Source organism: Grampus griseus (assembly GCF_964374135.1).
Source record: "Grampus griseus genome assembly, chromosome: 3".
Taxonomy (NCBI): domain Eukaryota; kingdom Metazoa; phylum Chordata; class Mammalia; order Artiodactyla; family Delphinidae; genus Grampus; species Grampus griseus.
This window is the reverse complement of record NC_139019.1, coordinates 53,024,995-53,043,223: the sequence shown is the minus strand read 5'-3', so window position 1 is coordinate 53,043,223 and position 18,229 is coordinate 53,024,995. Positions and strand designations below refer to the sequence as shown.

Sequence of the window (18,229 nt, the reverse complement as noted above, 5' to 3'; positions counted from 1 at the left end):
TTATTAAATAGAATTCTAGAAATTAAATTTAAAAGAAGCCTCCCTTCTGTAAGATACTATAATGGTACATATATATCATTATACACTTGTCAAAACCCACGGAATATACCACACAACAGAGAACCCTAATGCAAACGATGGACTTTGGGTGATTATGACGTGTCAGTATAGGTTCATCGATTATAACAAACAGACCACTCTTCGGCTGGGGGGGGCGGGATGTTGATGGGAGGGGGCTGTGCATGTGTAGGGTCAGGGAGCATTTGGGAACTCTCTGTACTTTCTGTTCAATTTTGCCATGAACCTAAAAACTAAAGTCTATTTGGAAAAAAAAAGAAAGAAGCAGCAGCAGCAGCAGCAGCCTCACCATGTGGGAAAAAGATCTGAGGTATATAGGAGAAACTGAATCTCCCAGGGTGGTAATTACTTTTTTCCTCTGCCCTATCAAATGTAAAGTGGTACATGTAAGCTTCTCCAAATAACTCAGTATCTGTGAATCGCTGTGCTCTCCTTTCAGATCTTGGGCTCTTTCAGATAGATTGCCAAAAATATCAAATATTGTAGCTCTGTTTTTACCTATTCAAAAATCAGGATCGTTGCTGGAGTTCCACAGCGTGGACCAAGAGTTTGTTCCTTTGGTTGTGTTTTAATGTGCTAGGAACAAGCATCCTATACCATCCTTACTCATACCTCAAAAAGCTACATCATGGGCAAATGGCCAAGGGGATTCCCTTGGTAACATAAATCTAAAATTTCCTTCCCAACTTTTATTTCATTCTCTGGGATCCCCGACTGCCTAATCAATGTTCCTTGCCTGCATTAATTGTATATGCTGGGAGACTCCCTCTGCCTCCTGTTCCCTTCTAAAATCCTAACCAGTATTAAATAGTAGAGTCAGGATCTATTTCCCTGGTGAACAAGTGACATGTGATAAATGGCTAAAATGGCTGTAATCAATGAGATCAATGTTGGGTTCATTCCAAATAATAAGTACTCTACTCCTGATTTATGAAGCCAAAGATTTCCTTTTGCTCTATTGCCTAGGGTTACAAAGGTGATGGGGGAGGGACAGGAACAGAATGGAGAAATTGCTTCTCCCGAATGTGTAGGAACACGCTGGTGGAAAAGCTGTGGAGACGAGGTGACGGAGCTCCCTGCAGCCAGGGCATCCGGCAACAACCCTTCGCCAAGGCCTCTCTGGCTCAGTCCAAATTGCTGGTCTAACAGGGAACACTGCAACTGGACCTTTCCTTCTAAGAGGGTTAGACGCATGATTGCTAAAGAGATTGGAAGCCACAGAAAAGAAAAATTGGGTGAAAAAAGTAAAAGACTTTCGTGACACGTACCAACTTACAGGTTTCTGAGGAAGGAAAACAATTTCTGCTTGACCATACAGCAGCAGGCCCAGAACACGGGCAGAAGGAGCACCAGGGTCCAGAGGCCTTTCAAAGCTGACGCTCTCTGGAGTACCTCACCAGGCTCACCCAGTGGGTAGGACAACCAGTGGCACTCACGTTACAGCCAGTTCAGCCCACGGAATGTGTGGCTAGTTCTCGGCAGCTTTTAAAAATGTTTAGTGGTTTTATCTTTCTAAAGAAGGCTATGGTGCTATTTTATAAAGAGAGTCATCAATGGACTGGACCATGACTTCCCACGACAAACACCTTACAGATGCTAAACCTAGGTTGCCCATTTGTTTAGATGCTAGGCATCTTCAATTCAACTCATTACCTTTGGGAATCTTTCCTTGTAGACATGGTTCATCATAATTATTTCATGGTCACAGCAGGCAGGAGAGCGTCCAGGGCTGCAAGCAAAGCAAATTACCCTTTTAAACTTGCCACAGCATGAAATGAAAATAAGCTTTTCACTTATAAACAATTGGTTGCATCAAAAGTACTATGCAGTCTTTGTAAGAAAAGTATATTAGGTAATAAACTACAAAATCAGTCATTAGCACGCATACATACTCACAAACGCACAGAAACCCTGAATAGTGTTCATAAAGAAAGCTCCAGAAGTGGAATGCTGCAAATTAATTATAGCTACAATATAAAGGTTCAGAAAACGCTCTTAAATTGTGATTATATTTTGTATGTGGCATGCGTTTGCGTGGTTCTAGAAACCAATTAATGAACTGCAATATAAAAGAAGACAGGGTAGCTACAAACAGCAACATCTAGGGCACGCTGAACTGTATAATTTCACACTTTCATCAGACACCTGCGCTCTGCCACGTACCACTGAAGAGGTTTAAGAGTTTTCCATGGCACAGGTGTCACCACTGAAATCCATTTTCTGGCCTGGCAAATATTTATTTGGGATGCTGAGGAAGGCATTGTGTACAGTAGTAAACACAGGCATACAACTCTGTGTTTTCTCTATTTCAACAGTAGGTGCCTGTTCTTTCCTAGTGGTATACAGTCGGGCAATTTCAGTGTGAGTTTATATATTCCACAGAGGACATAGCTGCTTGTAGTAGATATCCTAGGAACTCCTTTCATAAAACCAAAAATGGCACCCATGTGGTAAAATACGATGAATGAATATGTATTGAATGAACACAGCTCTAAACGGATTCGTAAAATTGGTCTTTTATTCCATATCTCAAAATAATCTAACACAATTATGCCATGTAGCTGCTTTTACTATATGACACTAAATAAGAAGGGTACAAAGGGAAAACCCTTCTCAGAAAACTCTGATGCTCAACTGAACACCTGACAAACTATGTTTTACAATAAACCTTAATATATCAAAGCGGACCAGTTCTACAGCATGAAGATCTCATACTGTGGAGGACCTGAAGAAGGACTACCCTGCTCCCCTTGCAGAGAAGGACCTGTTGTCCAGCTGCTGGGATTGCAGAAGGCTTCAGCTGCCAGTCCCTTCAAGGATGGCCTCAGCTACAGAGCCCCCTCACCCAAGGCCATGTCCTTCCCAGGGTACCACATCCCAGGTCTGAGGCAGGGATATAAAGGAAGGGCCATCTGGCCCAGAGGGACAGCTCTGATGGGTCGTGTCATCCCTAGAGCTCCCTGTGGGGTGGGCTGCAGCTGTCAGGTCTGCACTGCAGCTAGATTTCTCCCTCTGCCCAATCCTGCTTCCTCCCTAGCTCCCACAGACGTACTTCCCAAGCAATCCCTAATAAACATCCTGGTCTGTGTTATAGAGTCTGTTTCCTGAAGAGCCAAACTGTGATATACGTAATTTTTTGAGACAAGGCCAAAACAAAACTGGCTCTACTCAATGTCAAATGGACTACATATGGTACCCACAAAATACAAGGGATACAAACTCCTAACAATTTGCTCCTAATCCTGGAGAAAGTAAGACTTGTGATGGGAAGAAAGAATGGAAGATCTGGGTGGCTTTTCGTTAAGTGGAATCTGAATTCCACATGAGAACCCAAACGTGCTGTCCTTCCTTTTCAGCCAAGCCTCTTCCTCGTAAAATATTAATTGATGTCGCACCATAATTAGATGGTTTTGAAATTTCCAATGGCTCGAAGTTTCTCTAGGTGGTCCCTGTAGCCCATCACGGTTACTGCTACCACAGCAATTAGCAAATTGTAAGGATTTAAAAGAAAAGTACTAAGATGCCTTTCAAGGGTAATTCACAATATCACGTGTAGATGGAAAACTATATATAGTAGTTCATAAATTAATTAGCACATATATGAATTACAGGACCAAAAGTCTTCCCTTGAAATGGTTGAAAAGAGATTATCCAACTCCTTGAAATTTTTCAATCAGGGCTACAAACCTCAGACTTCGGGAACGGGGGCGCATGGGTGTATTCCTGCATCTGTTCTCTGTGGCGATGCTTTCGGTGGTACAAAAATGTTTTGATAAGAAGTGTAATTCGTCTGGTGTTGGTTGATATGGTAACTGGTGCAACTTCTCCTGGGAGGAGCAGGATGACTAAAACAAACCAAAGTGAGGTTTTAGGACTAAAATTAAAGAAATTCTTTGAATGAATATGAGATCACAGCATTAAATTTTGTTATATCACCGTTTTATACTACATCCTTTCCATGTAATAATTACAATAGCCAGTGCCTCAATGTATACCTTGATGTTGTCTCTGGGAGGTCAAAATGGCTTCCATATTTCATCTCATTTGTCTATAAGATAATTTCCCCAAACAAAGCTTACTCTCTGGAGAAAACCCAGGCTCTGAAAATGGATAGGACCCAGTCAAAGCCACAGCAAGAAAGTGACAATTGGAGTAAGAATTTAGGTTCATTAAATGACAGATTAGTTCACATTGGTATCCTTGCTTCTACCACTCGCCACAAACACTGTGACTTTTAGGTAAGTAACATAAAATGAATTCTGTGATGTATGGTCATAAATAGGTAATGGGATCTCTCTTTACAAATCAGGCTATCCTTTGATGCAATTTCCATCAATATGTGTCCTGGGTAAAAAGGAGAGGGGATAAAGAAGATACTTGTCTTACTAATGCCATTGTTTTAAAAATTGGAATTTTCTATTTCTGTCTTCTTTGGCTTAGGTTTCTTTAAAAAAAAAAAAAACCTTCAATGGTGGTGAGTTTTTTGTCCCTTGAATATAGATTTGCTCTTTGAAAATTGTCACTCACCACTTGGAGCAAAGTAAGGTAGAAAAGGTGAATGGCTAAATAATGCTGCTTTTAATCAATCTGAGAAATATAACTATAAAGCAAAGTGATTGCTTTTTTTCTTTGTTTTTATTGAGAGGTGAACTCTTTAAGCATTCTAACAAAAGAGATGAGGAATGTCTGAGTAATGGAAACACAGGTAGAATAAGCATATTTTGAAAGATACCCCTCATTTGAATATTCCATTCTAGCAGGGTTTTTTTATTTAAAAAAAAAAACAAACATGCCACACTAAGAGCACACTTCATAAACACTGCAGCATCACAATGCAGTAACTAGAAATTAATGACTAAAGCTTAAAAGTATCTTTATACCTTGAAACCTTGAAATTATAAAACACCTTCTAAGTAGATACTGAGATAAACAGGACTTTTTACAGTGTAATGAGATTATTTTATAAACTATAAAAATGAGAACACTACTAGAAAGACTTATGAGGTAAACCAAAGCTCTATTCACAAAGTACAGGTATAGTCTTAAATACTGTCACTACAGAGAAAGAAATAAAACACACATAAACTAAGTCAACTCAAGACATCAAGTAAAAGAATAAGAAAATCAATGTCAGCAGGAGAGAAGCAGCAGCGATAAAAGCAAAGATGATGAAATGAGCAAACAGAAAAACAGAATTAAGGATTTGTACATATGTCTCAAAGGTAAAGCAATGTCCACAATTCTGAATCCAAGAATTCAAAACCCCCAAACCCAGAAGTTTGTTCATAAGTATACAGTAATCCTTTTTGGTGGCAAAGCATTAATTGAAGTGATGGAAAGCTATTTAAAATATGTATTTAATCCACTTAGCATGAATGTTGATTCAGGTTGCTGTAGAAATATTAATGTAGTTGATTCTGAGCTGCTGACCCAGTTGCTGCTGAGCTGTTATGTACAGTACAGGGAAGATCATGTTACCTTTCTAAAATGTGAAAGTTAATTCCAAAAACACACCAGGCTCAAGAGTTTCACATAAGGTACTACGGACCCGTGCTTGCATGGCAAGGACACAAGCTACTTCAGGAGGGTGGTTCCCTCTGTGGAGTGAGGGAGGAGAAAGGGAATGGGTGCGAGGGACTTTAGCTGTATTTTAATGTTTAATTTATTTTAAAAGTTTATTTAACAAAAAGCTGTAGCAAATATAACAAAATATTAACACGTGCTAACTCTAAGATGAAAATTTTGTGGTTACACCATATACATAACCATATAACTGAACTCCATAGGGAATATGCTCTGGGCTTACTGATGGGGATATGTTAAAATGAATGAGGAGGTGGGATAAGTAAGTATTAGAGAAGTGAGAGGCAAGGGGCTTCTCTGGGGAGAGAGCTTCTCTCTTCTCAGTTGGAACAAACAAGGTGTAAATGGGAAAAGGGTGACACCGAACCCAAGCGACGCCGAGATGAGTTTATGGAACTGGGAACAACTGTAGGCTCTCCAAATGGCCCAGGGATTCAAAAGGTACCAAACAGGGCCCCAAAAGTGAGTCAATAATGGACAGCAGAGAAGTCCAGGGCTCAGTTTCAGCAGAGGTCAGGAACTCAAAGGAGAACTTGTGAGTCCAACAGAGGCTGCAGGTGTCATCCTCAGGACCTCATATACTTACTGAAAAGATACTTCCGCTGGTCAACGCATCCTTGGAACAGCACTTTTACTAGAGTTTCAAGAATTAGTTTGGGAATTTCCCAATAAACTGAGTCCCATGACTTTATATTTCTAGTATGTTCTCTAAGTGTGGCGCCAGTGAGTCTCATCACCCAACTAGTTTGCATGACTTCTGACTACATGAAAAATCAAATCCAAATTCAAAGAGTGAAGATTTACAGAAAAAAACTGTGCTTCTAGTTCTCAAGGCAATAAGAAGAGCCTCCCCCAAAACGTTCTGAGTAATGGTATCATTCAAATAAACATTTGGTCTCTCAAGATAACCATTTTGCAAGGGACGGTATCCATATGCATGTGTAATTTTCCACTTGTTATTTATTAAAAGTAATATTATTTTATAGTTATACCTCATATTTATTGGTATTTATTTTCGTATTTCCATTCTTTCCCTCAGCAGAAAATAATTCATCTGGTAAGAAATACATGGGAGATGTCCTCCTACTGCTTCAATTCCATATTACTTATATTCAAATTAAAAATTATGTTCTGAATATTATCTTGGAAAAGCTCTGCAAATTAATTTTAACTACAAAATTTGAAGTTAAGAGAAGCTGCAATAGTAAATATTCTGTGGAAGGACTGATTAACTCCACATGGCCAAATCTTTCCAATTTCAGAATAGAGCATTTTAACACTTGTGAATTTTGCAGTTTACATAATATCCAAAGGATCAAGACATGGCGTTTACCTTTCAGGGTTAGTGATTCTGGAATTCAGCTAACAACAATTATCTGTAAAACTTAAGCTGCATTTTCAAAGTGTCTGTCACTTATTTGTACATATTCTATGTTTTCATCTTAAGAAACAACTAAAATGCATTTCTAATTAGCTACAACACAACCAGTTAGCCCAGAAAATGAGACTCTAAGAGTGATTCAGGTTAGATTTAGAAAAGAAGAAAATGCAACTCCTAAGCAGTTTTGCACAATGTTCGCCCTAATATATGAAGGGCGAGAACATAAAGAAACTGGGGGACATGAGAAGCAGCATTTTAGATTTTCAATTAGCATTTTTTTTTTTTTTTTTGCAGTACGCGGGCCTCTCACTGTTGTGGCCTCTCCTGTTGCGGCGGAGCACAGGCTCCGGACGCGCAGGCTCAGAGGCCATGGCTCACGGGCCCAGCCACTCCGCGGCATGTGGGACCTTCCCGGACCGGGGCACGAACCCGCGTCCCCTGCATCGGCAGGCGGACTCTCAACCACTGCGCCACCAGGGAAGCCCTCAATTAGCGTTTTTATCAATAACCAATAAGGAGAAAAAATAGCCAAACTTCTGGGCAACAGAACCTACACTCCACAGATTTAACAGTTCCTTTGGTCTTTTGGTAAAAAGGTTAATTTTGAAAGTTAAAATTTGATTTTGAAGGGAAAAATAGGAATAAGAGATCAAAAATTATACGATACTACCTTCTTCAATAAAAGAAACACTTAAGAGAAAAGCTGCCCTACCTCTGGGCAGAAGCTGTTAGAAACACAGAATACATGTGTGTGACTAAAAATTGTCTCAGGAAGCTTTCTCTTTAGGCATATATGCAAATCAGGGACAGCAGTGATTCCATTATGACACATGGCCAGGTCAGATTTATTCATTATCAGGTTTGTTTTAAGAAATACCTTGTAAATTCCTTAAAAAAAAAGCCAAGCGCCTAGAACCCTTACTTGTATTCTTATTGCTACGACAAGGGGGTTAGTAGACAGCCCTTTGGTTCATTCTCTGTGCCTCAGAGTTTTGATCCATAAAATGATGACAATAATGACAACCACATTATGAGGTATGTTTCTACAATTAAGCCAATCAATGCGTTGTAAGTAGTGAGACTAGTACCTAACACATAATAAGTATTTATAAAAATATAATTTCCAAAGTAATCTGTACCAAATGGGGTCCAATTCTACGTAGCTCACCTTTGCTTTTTGGATTCACTTTTTAAAATAACGTATGATTTACTAGAGATGGAAAGAAGAAAGATCCTGTGTTCTCCCCTATTTTTCTTGCAAAAGAGAAATTTCTGTATCCAAACTATAATAAAACTTGACTGAAGGGCAAAGCAAGGCGATATAGTAAAAATAAAAAGGATTTAGAGTCAAGGAACATGATACACATTTGGGGCATGGGGAGGATTCAGTGAGAGTATGTACGAGTAAGCCACAGGGGACAAGTACTCTGTTTACTGGTGGTTGGGTTCTAATCGGAGACACTTAGGAGTCTAGGGAAGAACACCACTTAAAATTTGAAAATTATTCTTTTTGCTTTTTGGTCAATCAATTTCAGCGTTCATGTTCACACTGTGGCGGCCCATACTTTCAACATCTGAAATATGTGTATAACTGAGTCACTTTGTTGTACAGCAGAAATTAACACAACATTGTAAATCAACTATACTTCAATTTTTAAAAAGTAAAATAAATAAATAAATAAAGCTCACAACATCACTAATTTAAACTGAGAAAGCATGTATCTGACCCACTGAATCACTTCTAGTAATTGCTAGGGCTCCTGTTGAAATGTAGTTTGTGGCAAGAGTATCCCTTCTTCCTCTATCCTATTTTCATTGTTTCATCTTGTCTCTTTACTACTAAGTTCTTTTAGTCTCTCCTTAAAAGAAAGTTCTTATCCAGAAGGCACAGATTTAAGGCTTGACATTTTTTTCCTTTGAATGAGAAAAACTAAAAAAAAAACCTCTGCATATAAGCCACACAAGAAAAAAAACGACCTAGGCCATCAAAGTTTAATGGCATTTTCAGTACTAATATCACTGGCATGGAGCCAAAGCAATGAAACCAGATTGTGTTTCCTCTTCCCACCCAAAACACCAAATAGTATGAAAAAGAAAGCTCCCAGTCTCCTCCCAACTGGTGATCCGGGGACTCACTCAACTTGTGCATCATAGTTTAAAAGCGTGCAGCAAAAAGTATGTCCTTTTAATGTTTGTCAGCTCATCATCTGATGTGTTGCCTGCTCTGAGGGGCAGATATGCAGAATTTATCCTTTCCTTCCTATCAGGAAGCACCCAGAGAAAGCACTGCCTGTGTAAGAGCTCTGGGGTGTGAGAGAGGAAAAGTCGGGCACTCACAGAGACCGTGGAGCTGGGCGTGTTTGTCCCATAGCCAGAGGAGGGGAGAGAAGCCAAGGACCAGCGGCGTCCATCAGTCCTGGTGAGAAAGTGAGATTAGCTTAGGCCAACACTGGATTACGGTTACATAGGAACCCCAGGGAAACCGAGTATTTTTAGTTGAACAAATGACACAAACACAGTCAGTGAGGATGTGGAAATGTTCAGCAAGGGCCAGAGTAAACAAATGTTATACAGCAGGTTGACTTTTATTTAAAGTGAATCAATACACCCAAACAAGCAGAAAGTGAATGGGGTGGTCCATATTATTGATCTCTCACTAATACACTTTGACAAAATGAATACCAGGGATAATTACATCAGTCAGACTCAGCAGATTCCGATGAATAAAAACAGAAAGGGAGGAGGAAAAAACACTCTTATCTGGAAACTGATAACCGGGGCCATGATCTTCGGAAGGGCCTGCATTCCAGCATGGTACAAGAGCCTGTGGGGACTTCCATTGCATCCTCAGGACTTGCTGCTTATTATTTTCAAGGGAGCAGTCCTACTCATCACACCGAGGGGAGAAGGGATCAGGGGGCTCAAGACCGGCTCAAGCCTTAAGTGGCAAATAATTTGAGCACTAAGAAAGTGACTGACCTTGTGCACAGACTCTCTTAAGAGTTATTATACCTTCTGACATGACCTGGCTTTATAAAGTGTTCCAGCAAAAGCCTCTTGCAGGGTTTATGAGTATGCAGCCCAGCTCTAGCCAGTGAGAGGGAGTGAAGAATGAAAATTCTCCACTAGCGATAGAACCTAATGCAAAGAGTAGGGTTACCTGCCCTAATCGTAGAGGCAAAGCTGTCAGGAGTCTTAACAGAGTACGGTTTTTATCTCCAAGTCGTAACAGGATGGAGAGCTTCTGGGTTGAACTCTGGCTATGAATTATAGTCATTACAAGGGTCTCAGATGAGTTGCTGAAGGAGCAAAGACAACACTGTCGCTAAGGCAAGGGGACACCGGAAAGTCAATTTTCTGAAATCTCTGGCATTCCAGAACCATTCATTTACTAGCAATTTTGAGTGGACTATGCCTTCAAAATCACATAACAGCGTGAAAACAAATATACACACATTTGCCACGAGGAATACAGGAAACGCATACTTTTCTAAAGAGCTACACTGCTTTCTTAGATGCCGGATCATGTGCAGACCTTCTGTAACTCATGATTAGATTAATTTACCAAATGAGAGACAAGAGTAGACCAAATTTACCACAGACACATTCACAATAAGTTGAAGTCAGGGAATTCACCAGCATTCGACTTGAATTTGAGAAATGTCACAATCAGATGTTTATGTAAAAAACTGACATTTTAGCCTAAATTACAGTCAAGGGAGGATACAATCATAGGCCACCAGGGATGTTGCCTCCGATAAATGCAAATGGTCCACAAAGACAAAATGGGGAAATTCAGGTGGACAAATCACAGAAGTAGTACAATGTTAAGATTTTAGTAAAATTTACCTGTCGTTTCTGTGACCACGATTGGAGTACAATTGAATCAAGTATGTTTTTTTTTAAAAAAAGAAGCAAAATAAGATGTTTGTAAATATACCAGATAAAAGGAATGAAAAGAAATAAACCACATGTTCTCTAGAAATAATTTTATACTACTGAAAATGTTAAAAGAAAAGAATTCTAAAAACATGCTTATAAAGACATCTGACCATCAATTAAATGGACACAGGTTGGATCTAGTTTATTTACCTAATTATTAAAGACTTAACCCATTCCTGGACTCTCTATTTTAAACACCTCCAATTTTTAAATGGACTTGTTCAGTCCATTTAATAGCAATTATCAGAAACTAGTCTCTGGAAAGAGTGAGGGACACAATTTCCCCCACCATGATTTTGCTTTGTGATTCCTTAACTCTCCTTTCCCTCAGGTATCAATGAACATATTTCAGATGAATGAACAACTCCAAGAGGAGACATGTTCTTATTAGTTCTGAAGCATAAATTACATTTGCTTACTCTGGAAAACACACAACTAGAAAGATGTTTAAACAAGAATATGCTCAGTACTCTGTGCAGCCACGGACCAGAAATAAGTTATGTCTCATAAAGTTCCCTAAGTTGTCCGTGTCTATTTACTCAAATGGAGCACAAAGGACCATTGCATTTTCATCACCATGACAACTGCACGTCAGAAATTCCTATATATGCTATATACAGTGCTTAAGAGAGAGCATGCCCTTTTTTGAAGAAAGCTATCACACAAGTATAATTTGGATCCTACTAACAATGTTCTCTTTTCTTTGCAGCAGCTACCAGTAAAATGTTACCTGAAAACAAGAGTACATTCTTGCCAAAGCAACAAGGCTTTTTTGAAAAGAGTGCTTTCTTTGTGGGTGGAAATCTTAATGTTACACAAAATGAAAAAGTAAGAAGGGAAAAACACCTGATGGGAACACAGGATACAAAGAGATTGGCAAACAAAACACAAACCCCCCCCCCCCCAAAACCAAAAAACCCACATCATTTCAACACTAACCACAAAAAGTTAGATTAATATGGTATACAACAAAGGAAGAAAGAAAAGTCCCTATTACAACTGTATGAAGAGGAAGATTTCTTTGTTTGTTACAGTCATCTGGTGTGAAACATTTTATGGTCTAGCTGATACTGGAACAAGATGAATTATGCCAATATAATGCAACCAGAGTAACTCTGCCCACCAGTGCTCAACAAGTGTCTCATGACCTGACCTCTCAGCAGGCAGGTCTGTTCCAGTAATTTGCTTACGGAAATATATTCTGAGATTTAATCTGATAAATAACAGCTAGACAGCTAGGAGACATCCACAACGATTATCCAGGGCTCTATTTCCTTTTTTAAATTTTTTTAAAATTTTTAAAAATTTATTTATTTATTTGTGGTTGCATTGGGTCTTTGTTACTGTGTGCAGGCTTCTCATTGCGGTGGCTTCTCTTGTTGCAGAGCATGGGCTCTAGGCGCATGGGCTTCAGTAATTGTGGCACGTGGGCTCAGTAGCTGTGGCTCACGGGCTCTAGAGTGCAGGCTCAGTAGTTGTGGCGCACGTGCTTAGCTGCTATGCAGCGTATGGGATCTTCCCGGACCAGAGCTCGAACCCGTGTCCCCTGAATTGGCAGGCAGATTCTTAACTACTGTACCACCAGGGAAGTGCCTCTCTCTATATTTCTAATGAAAATGAAAGCGATTTATGTTACCTAAACCTCTACAACTTCTGGGGAAGGCAGAACAATGTCATTACCTCCAGTTTACCACCACCAAGGAATAAAACATTAAGTAACTCCACAATCAGATGGATTGTAAACCAGCTTCATCACAGTGATTAGCAAATTACAAAATATGTTTCCTTGCTCCAGACAAAATCTACTACACTATGATGCTCATTTTCATCCTTTTAACTCGATATTAAAAAATTAACTCGATAATTTTGCTCTCAAACACCTATTAGATAATATGGAAAGCAAGTGTGTGTCATCCTATTTCCCAGTCTGAAATTCAACATTACAGGGGATGTCTACTGGGGGGTAAATTATCACGTTATAAGTAAGATCAGAAAAGATTAATAAGTCTGACCTTTATCCCGTCACCCAAGAATAATTTTTAAAATAGGACAATCTCTCCCCTCTGTTGGACTGAATATACAAAATGATAAAACGTGGGACTCCCTAAATGGCATTACTTCCTAAAGGCTCAGAAATGCATGCCAAATGGTGGGGAATGGAGACCCATGGAATTTCCATGTTTCTTGAATGAAAAATCAACTTGAAAATGGAAGAGAAAGATGACTGATGTCAAATAAAAATAGGCCAATTTGAGTTCGCAGAGCAAACACAGGGTTCTATTTACTTGAATAAAAGTTCAGAAAGATGATCACTCATGTCCTAATCTAAATTAATGCTTTTTGAAGAGTGTGGAGGGAGTTCCATCTGGAAATTCCTGCAAAATGAACCAGAGGTCTCCTGTGATAATCTTCTGTTACGGTTTATGGTTTATTTGTCGAAAATTAACATGCCTAGGGGTTTGTGTATTTTTTTTTTTAAAGCATAGAAACCAGATTCATCTGTCCTCCAGTCAGCCACTTAATTATTAGATTCTCTTCATTTTTATAAATCTGGCAGGATTAAAAGACTGATTTCAGTCACGTTTAAATGTGGGCTATAATGACATTTGCATTTTCTTTCTACTAAAAGTAATTAAAGGCATTCCCTTTTTAAGAGAAATGTATTTTAAAGACTATGGTATGTTCTCTTTTTTTAAAATCAGTTTTTATAAGAGTTCCCTTTTCACTTAGAATGGTACCACCACAGTGAATTAATACTCATTGGGCAAACAAACACAGGCTTTGTGAGACCAGCTAATTGTCACATTTTCTTTATGGTGCTTAAAATGAGCACTGAAAGTATCAAAGTTGGAATTGGGGAAAATTGGGGTGTCGGTCTCAGGAAGTTCGTTGGAGATCACGTCTTAATTACTCTTGTGTCCTCCCTATGGTGGAGGCCTGGTACACACAGGCATTTACCATATGGTGGGGAATGTGTGATTTTACAAGAGAATCTTAATTATCAGGAATTCTGAAAACGCTGCAAGCACATCCTTTTCTCTGGATTTAGTTATATAAAATGCATTGAACGCTGACAAAAGACAGTGAAGACGTTGCAGGTTTTGCTCGTGAGTAACATGTGTTAAATCTATTTTTTTAACCTACCTATGTGTCTTAATTAAATGCTACTTTAATTCATTTCAAGGTATGATTAGGTCTCTGAAGAAAATTTAACAAATATCTAGGACAGGGACTTCCCTGGTGGTGCAGTGGTTAAGAATCCACCTGCCAGTGCAGGAGACACGGGTTCGATCCCTGGCCAGGAAGATCCCACATGCCGCGGAGCAACTAAGCCTGTGCGCCACAACGACTGAGCCTGCGCTCTAGAGCCCAAGAGCCACAACTACTGAGCCCACGTGCCACAACTACTGAAGCCTGCGCGCCTAAAGCCTGTGCTCCACAACAAGAGAAGCCACCACAATGAGAAGCCCGCGCACCGCAATGAAGAGGAGCCCCCGCTCGCCACAACTAGAGAAAAGCCCGCGCGCAGCAATGAAGACCCAACGCAGGCAAAAAAAAAAAAAAATATATATATATATGTATATATATATATACATATATATATATACACACATACACACACATATATATATATATAAACAGACCATAAAATGAATTCATTCTGAATATGCAGAAACCTAGCTAAAGGGACAATTTTGTTTTCCGTGTGTTTTTCCTGGGTGGAAGAAGGCAGGGTATATACATGTTGAGAGGGATGACGGAACCCAGGAAGGTGAAGATTTGAATGTGACAGGGTGAAGTACACTAATTCCACACACACAACACAGAAGAGGTGGCTGTGTAGACTCCTCTGACTGGGAGAAATCACAGTAGAAGATCCAGAACTGAAAAGGTTTGATAATAGATCATATGCCCACTGTCCTCTGAGCAACAATACTTTCTCATGACTCACTGACCCAGATATGAGACATATAACTTTGATATCTGGTGTCCAATTCTAACTCAGATAGGAAGAGCAAACATAAAACATCCTCATGGCTTTACCTCAGGGAGATCACTAAATTGCTGGCTTGGTGCCCTCAAGGAAAGGCATCTTAGAGTTTATACCTTGTGATCCCAAGTAAGGTCATTTTTATTAAGGGGGGAAAAAAAAGGTATTTCAACAACAACAAAAGCAATTGCACCAAGACATATAGGTGAATCAAGTTCTTATAATATAAGCTCAGATAATTCAGTAAAAATCTGTTGATCATCAAAAGCATGTATGAGACACTGCACTGGGGATGGGAGAAAAGGTGGAAATGGTTTTCTCCTGCCCTCAGTGAGAGCCCACCATCTAGGAAGGACCAAGAGAGGTACATATAGCCTTAAAGGGTAGTGGAGGGAGTGGGGTGGGGGGATGGGATTCTCCACATAACACTTCATTATTCTACTCACAAGAAATCCTTACCTCCGTGCAAATGAAAAATGGGCAGAGGCACTGGGGGAGAAGTTTCTTGGACTATCTTGAGGGCTATTTCCTGTAGAGAGAAAGAAGAAAAAAACTTGACATCATGACTTTGTTTTTGTATCTTTATCTACATCCCAAACATTCTTCTCTTTAGTAGTAAGTTTCTGCATACTTTTGTAAAATGTCCATCTCCTCAAAAAATGTTTTACTTTTACTTGGAGCAGAGACAGGCGGTCAGCTTGAGCTCCAGCACAGCTTTCCAAATGTGTAATATATGAATAAACAAACCTACATCACCAACCAGCAGTTTTCCATATATTTAACAACCTAATTATTTCAGTCCTACAGAATAATGAATATACAAATGTCCTGGTTCCTACTCTTCCAGATGTTAACGTTTCCAACAGCAGGATGGATGGAGAAGTATATGCTTCAATTGGGAGGGTGAGGATTTCTATTTTAAGGAGGCAGTCTTGATATTTTTATTTACAGAAACCGAAATAAAATTCTGAGTTCTCAAAAATGAATCCTCATATTTCAAAGTACATATTTTAAAGGGAGAAATGTCAGAACAAGTCATAAAATACTGGGGAGAACCCAACAGTTCAGACCTATTCCTCAAATGATCCAGCTCTATCTCAGCATGGCCTAGTGGCCCAGCAGGACTAACCCTTATCCGTATTTCCTTCAATAGTCTCTCTGCTCCTAAGCAGCTGGGTGGTGACTGGCCAGGCAGCCTTTAAAAGCCACACACAGAGGCTGGCAGAGGGTGTCTTCCCCAAGTCCTCTGGAGGCAGGTGGAGCACGGGTTGCTTACTGTAAGGCGGCAGCTCCTGGGGGACTTGCTACTTTTCCCATCAGAACATGTAACCTGCTACTGATCACTGAGAAAGCTTGGCAGGCAGCAGGTGAGGGGAGGTTCAGGGCACTCCAGACCACCCTGCTTCCCTCTGCATGTTTAATTAGGTTGAGAATTTCCTGAGGACCGGATGGGACTGTAGCTGGTGTAAATAAGGAGGTTAGGAAAGGTGGCAAACTAATCCTGCATGTTCTTGAAACACAGAAAATAAATCAAGAAGACATGTTTAATCCTTAACAACAAGCCAGTTGCCACATTACTGATTTTTTACCGGAAGTGACAATTGTAATTAGGGGTAAGGAATACAAGGCGGCACCTTCAAGTCAGTACCTGGCTATAAAGGTAAACAATTTATTACCTGTGTGCAAAAAGAATAGATTAATGCATTAAAGTGGATAATTTCAGTGTTACCTTGAGGACTTCTGGACTAGCTACACCTCTACTGAAATTTTTCAATTAAAGTTGCAGATTTTATAGTGATGGCATCAACAGATGCCATTAAGTTTCTGACAGACAGTACAATTAAAGCCATTTAACTGGGAAGCACTGAAAAGCCCATTTCTTTAGGGATAGAGAATCAAGAAGCATTTTCCCCCTGCAGCAATGAAATTTATCATGCCTTTGCATCTGTTGTTCCTTGGGCCCCTGGAGAAATGGATTCTGCATTTGCCATCCAGCAATCCAGGACTCTTTTTGTCCATTTATCTACACAGCTAAATTAAGTTCTTTGAACTTTTCCCAACAGCCTTCATTCCCCCTGCCCCCCCTCCCCAATTTAGTTTGTGCATCACTCTTCATATTCCTTAAAAGGTCTTGATTTCAAGATGGCTAGAAATATTGTTTCTAAAGGGAAACAAATCAAATGCCAGAAATCTCCATGTCGATTTTGTTTTTATTTGGGAAAAAAACGTTGGCTTTGCTCACACCCCACACAGAGCAAACTACCAGTAAATTATGAGGAGAAACAAAACAATTGATTGAAGCCAAGGCATTCTGAGAACAATCCCTGCTACCCTATTCACTGAGAATAAATAATAAGGCCAGTGAAACTTGGCAGCAAATTCTTAGCCCTGTGTTCTTTGTAAAGAGAACACTATATCTGGAGATTATATGAGATCAACCAGAACAACTAGAGAGAGCTTATTAAATGTTTTTAAGACTCTGAAGGAGGGAGAGACAAGGAATTATCTTAAAAACCTTTTCACTTTTAGAGATTTTAAGGAGTGGTCCCCCAGGAAGCTATGTAACATCTTATAATACATGGCGGACCATCACTTTGAGGATGAATGGGCAGAGATGGAGATACAGAGGTAGGTTAATTTAACTCTGCTCTTTAAACAAACAAACAAACAAAAAACCCAGGGCTACCATTAACCATTTCTCATCTTCGGGTTTTGTCTTCCTATTCCATGCTGCCTTTTCAGGCACTTCCACTGACAATGTTCCTCAACTCCAAGCTATAGAGCCATTCCTATTATCTTACTAACTACAGATCTTTCTTCTTGTTTCATGTCTGACTGAAGAGCTAGTTGAAATGCAAATACACGCCCCTGCATTATCACAAAGGCCCTTAAGTGCAACGGGATATTGGAGAAAATGAAGGTGGCATGAACTAGACTGATAATTCCTTAAGGACGAGACACTATAGCTTAATTTGAGGTCAGTTCAGCAAGCTGGAGATAAACAGAAGGAATGGAAGGACTTCAGAAAGGGGACAGAATCAACCCAAACACAGCGGGGCAATGCAGTGGAGACAGGCTCTCTACAAGCAGGGAATTCAGACTGGTAAAGCCAATGAGTTGTGAACTACATGTATTGGTACTACCTAGTGGAAGGCCTTAAGAGATGTTTGGATGCAAGAGAGATGCTAAGAGATTTTAAGCTGGCATTGAGTACGCCGAGTGGACAGATGTGCTGCCGAGGAGAAGGAGCTAGA

General features: G+C 39.7%; 1 protein-coding gene across 4 annotated transcripts in view; it reads right to left on the bottom strand.

Annotated features, from left to right (window-relative positions):
• The window catches only part of MAST4 (microtubule associated serine/threonine kinase family member 4), a gene marked incomplete at its 5' end in the record, with an annotated part of 565,267 nt that overhangs the window by 56,440 nt on the left and 490,598 nt on the right, over positions 1-18,229 (bottom strand). For all 4 annotated transcript variants that reach the window (XM_082651132.1, XM_082651135.1, XM_082651133.1 and 1 more), the window contains 4 exons: positions 1,732-1,807; positions 3,766-3,923; positions 9,380-9,458; positions 15,435-15,504. In XM_082651132.1, coding sequence (XP_082507258.1) covers positions 1,732-1,807; positions 3,766-3,923; positions 9,380-9,458; positions 15,435-15,504 — 383 coding nt within the window. The remainder of the gene's footprint in view (positions 1-1,731; positions 1,808-3,765; positions 3,924-9,379; positions 9,459-15,434; positions 15,505-18,229) is intronic.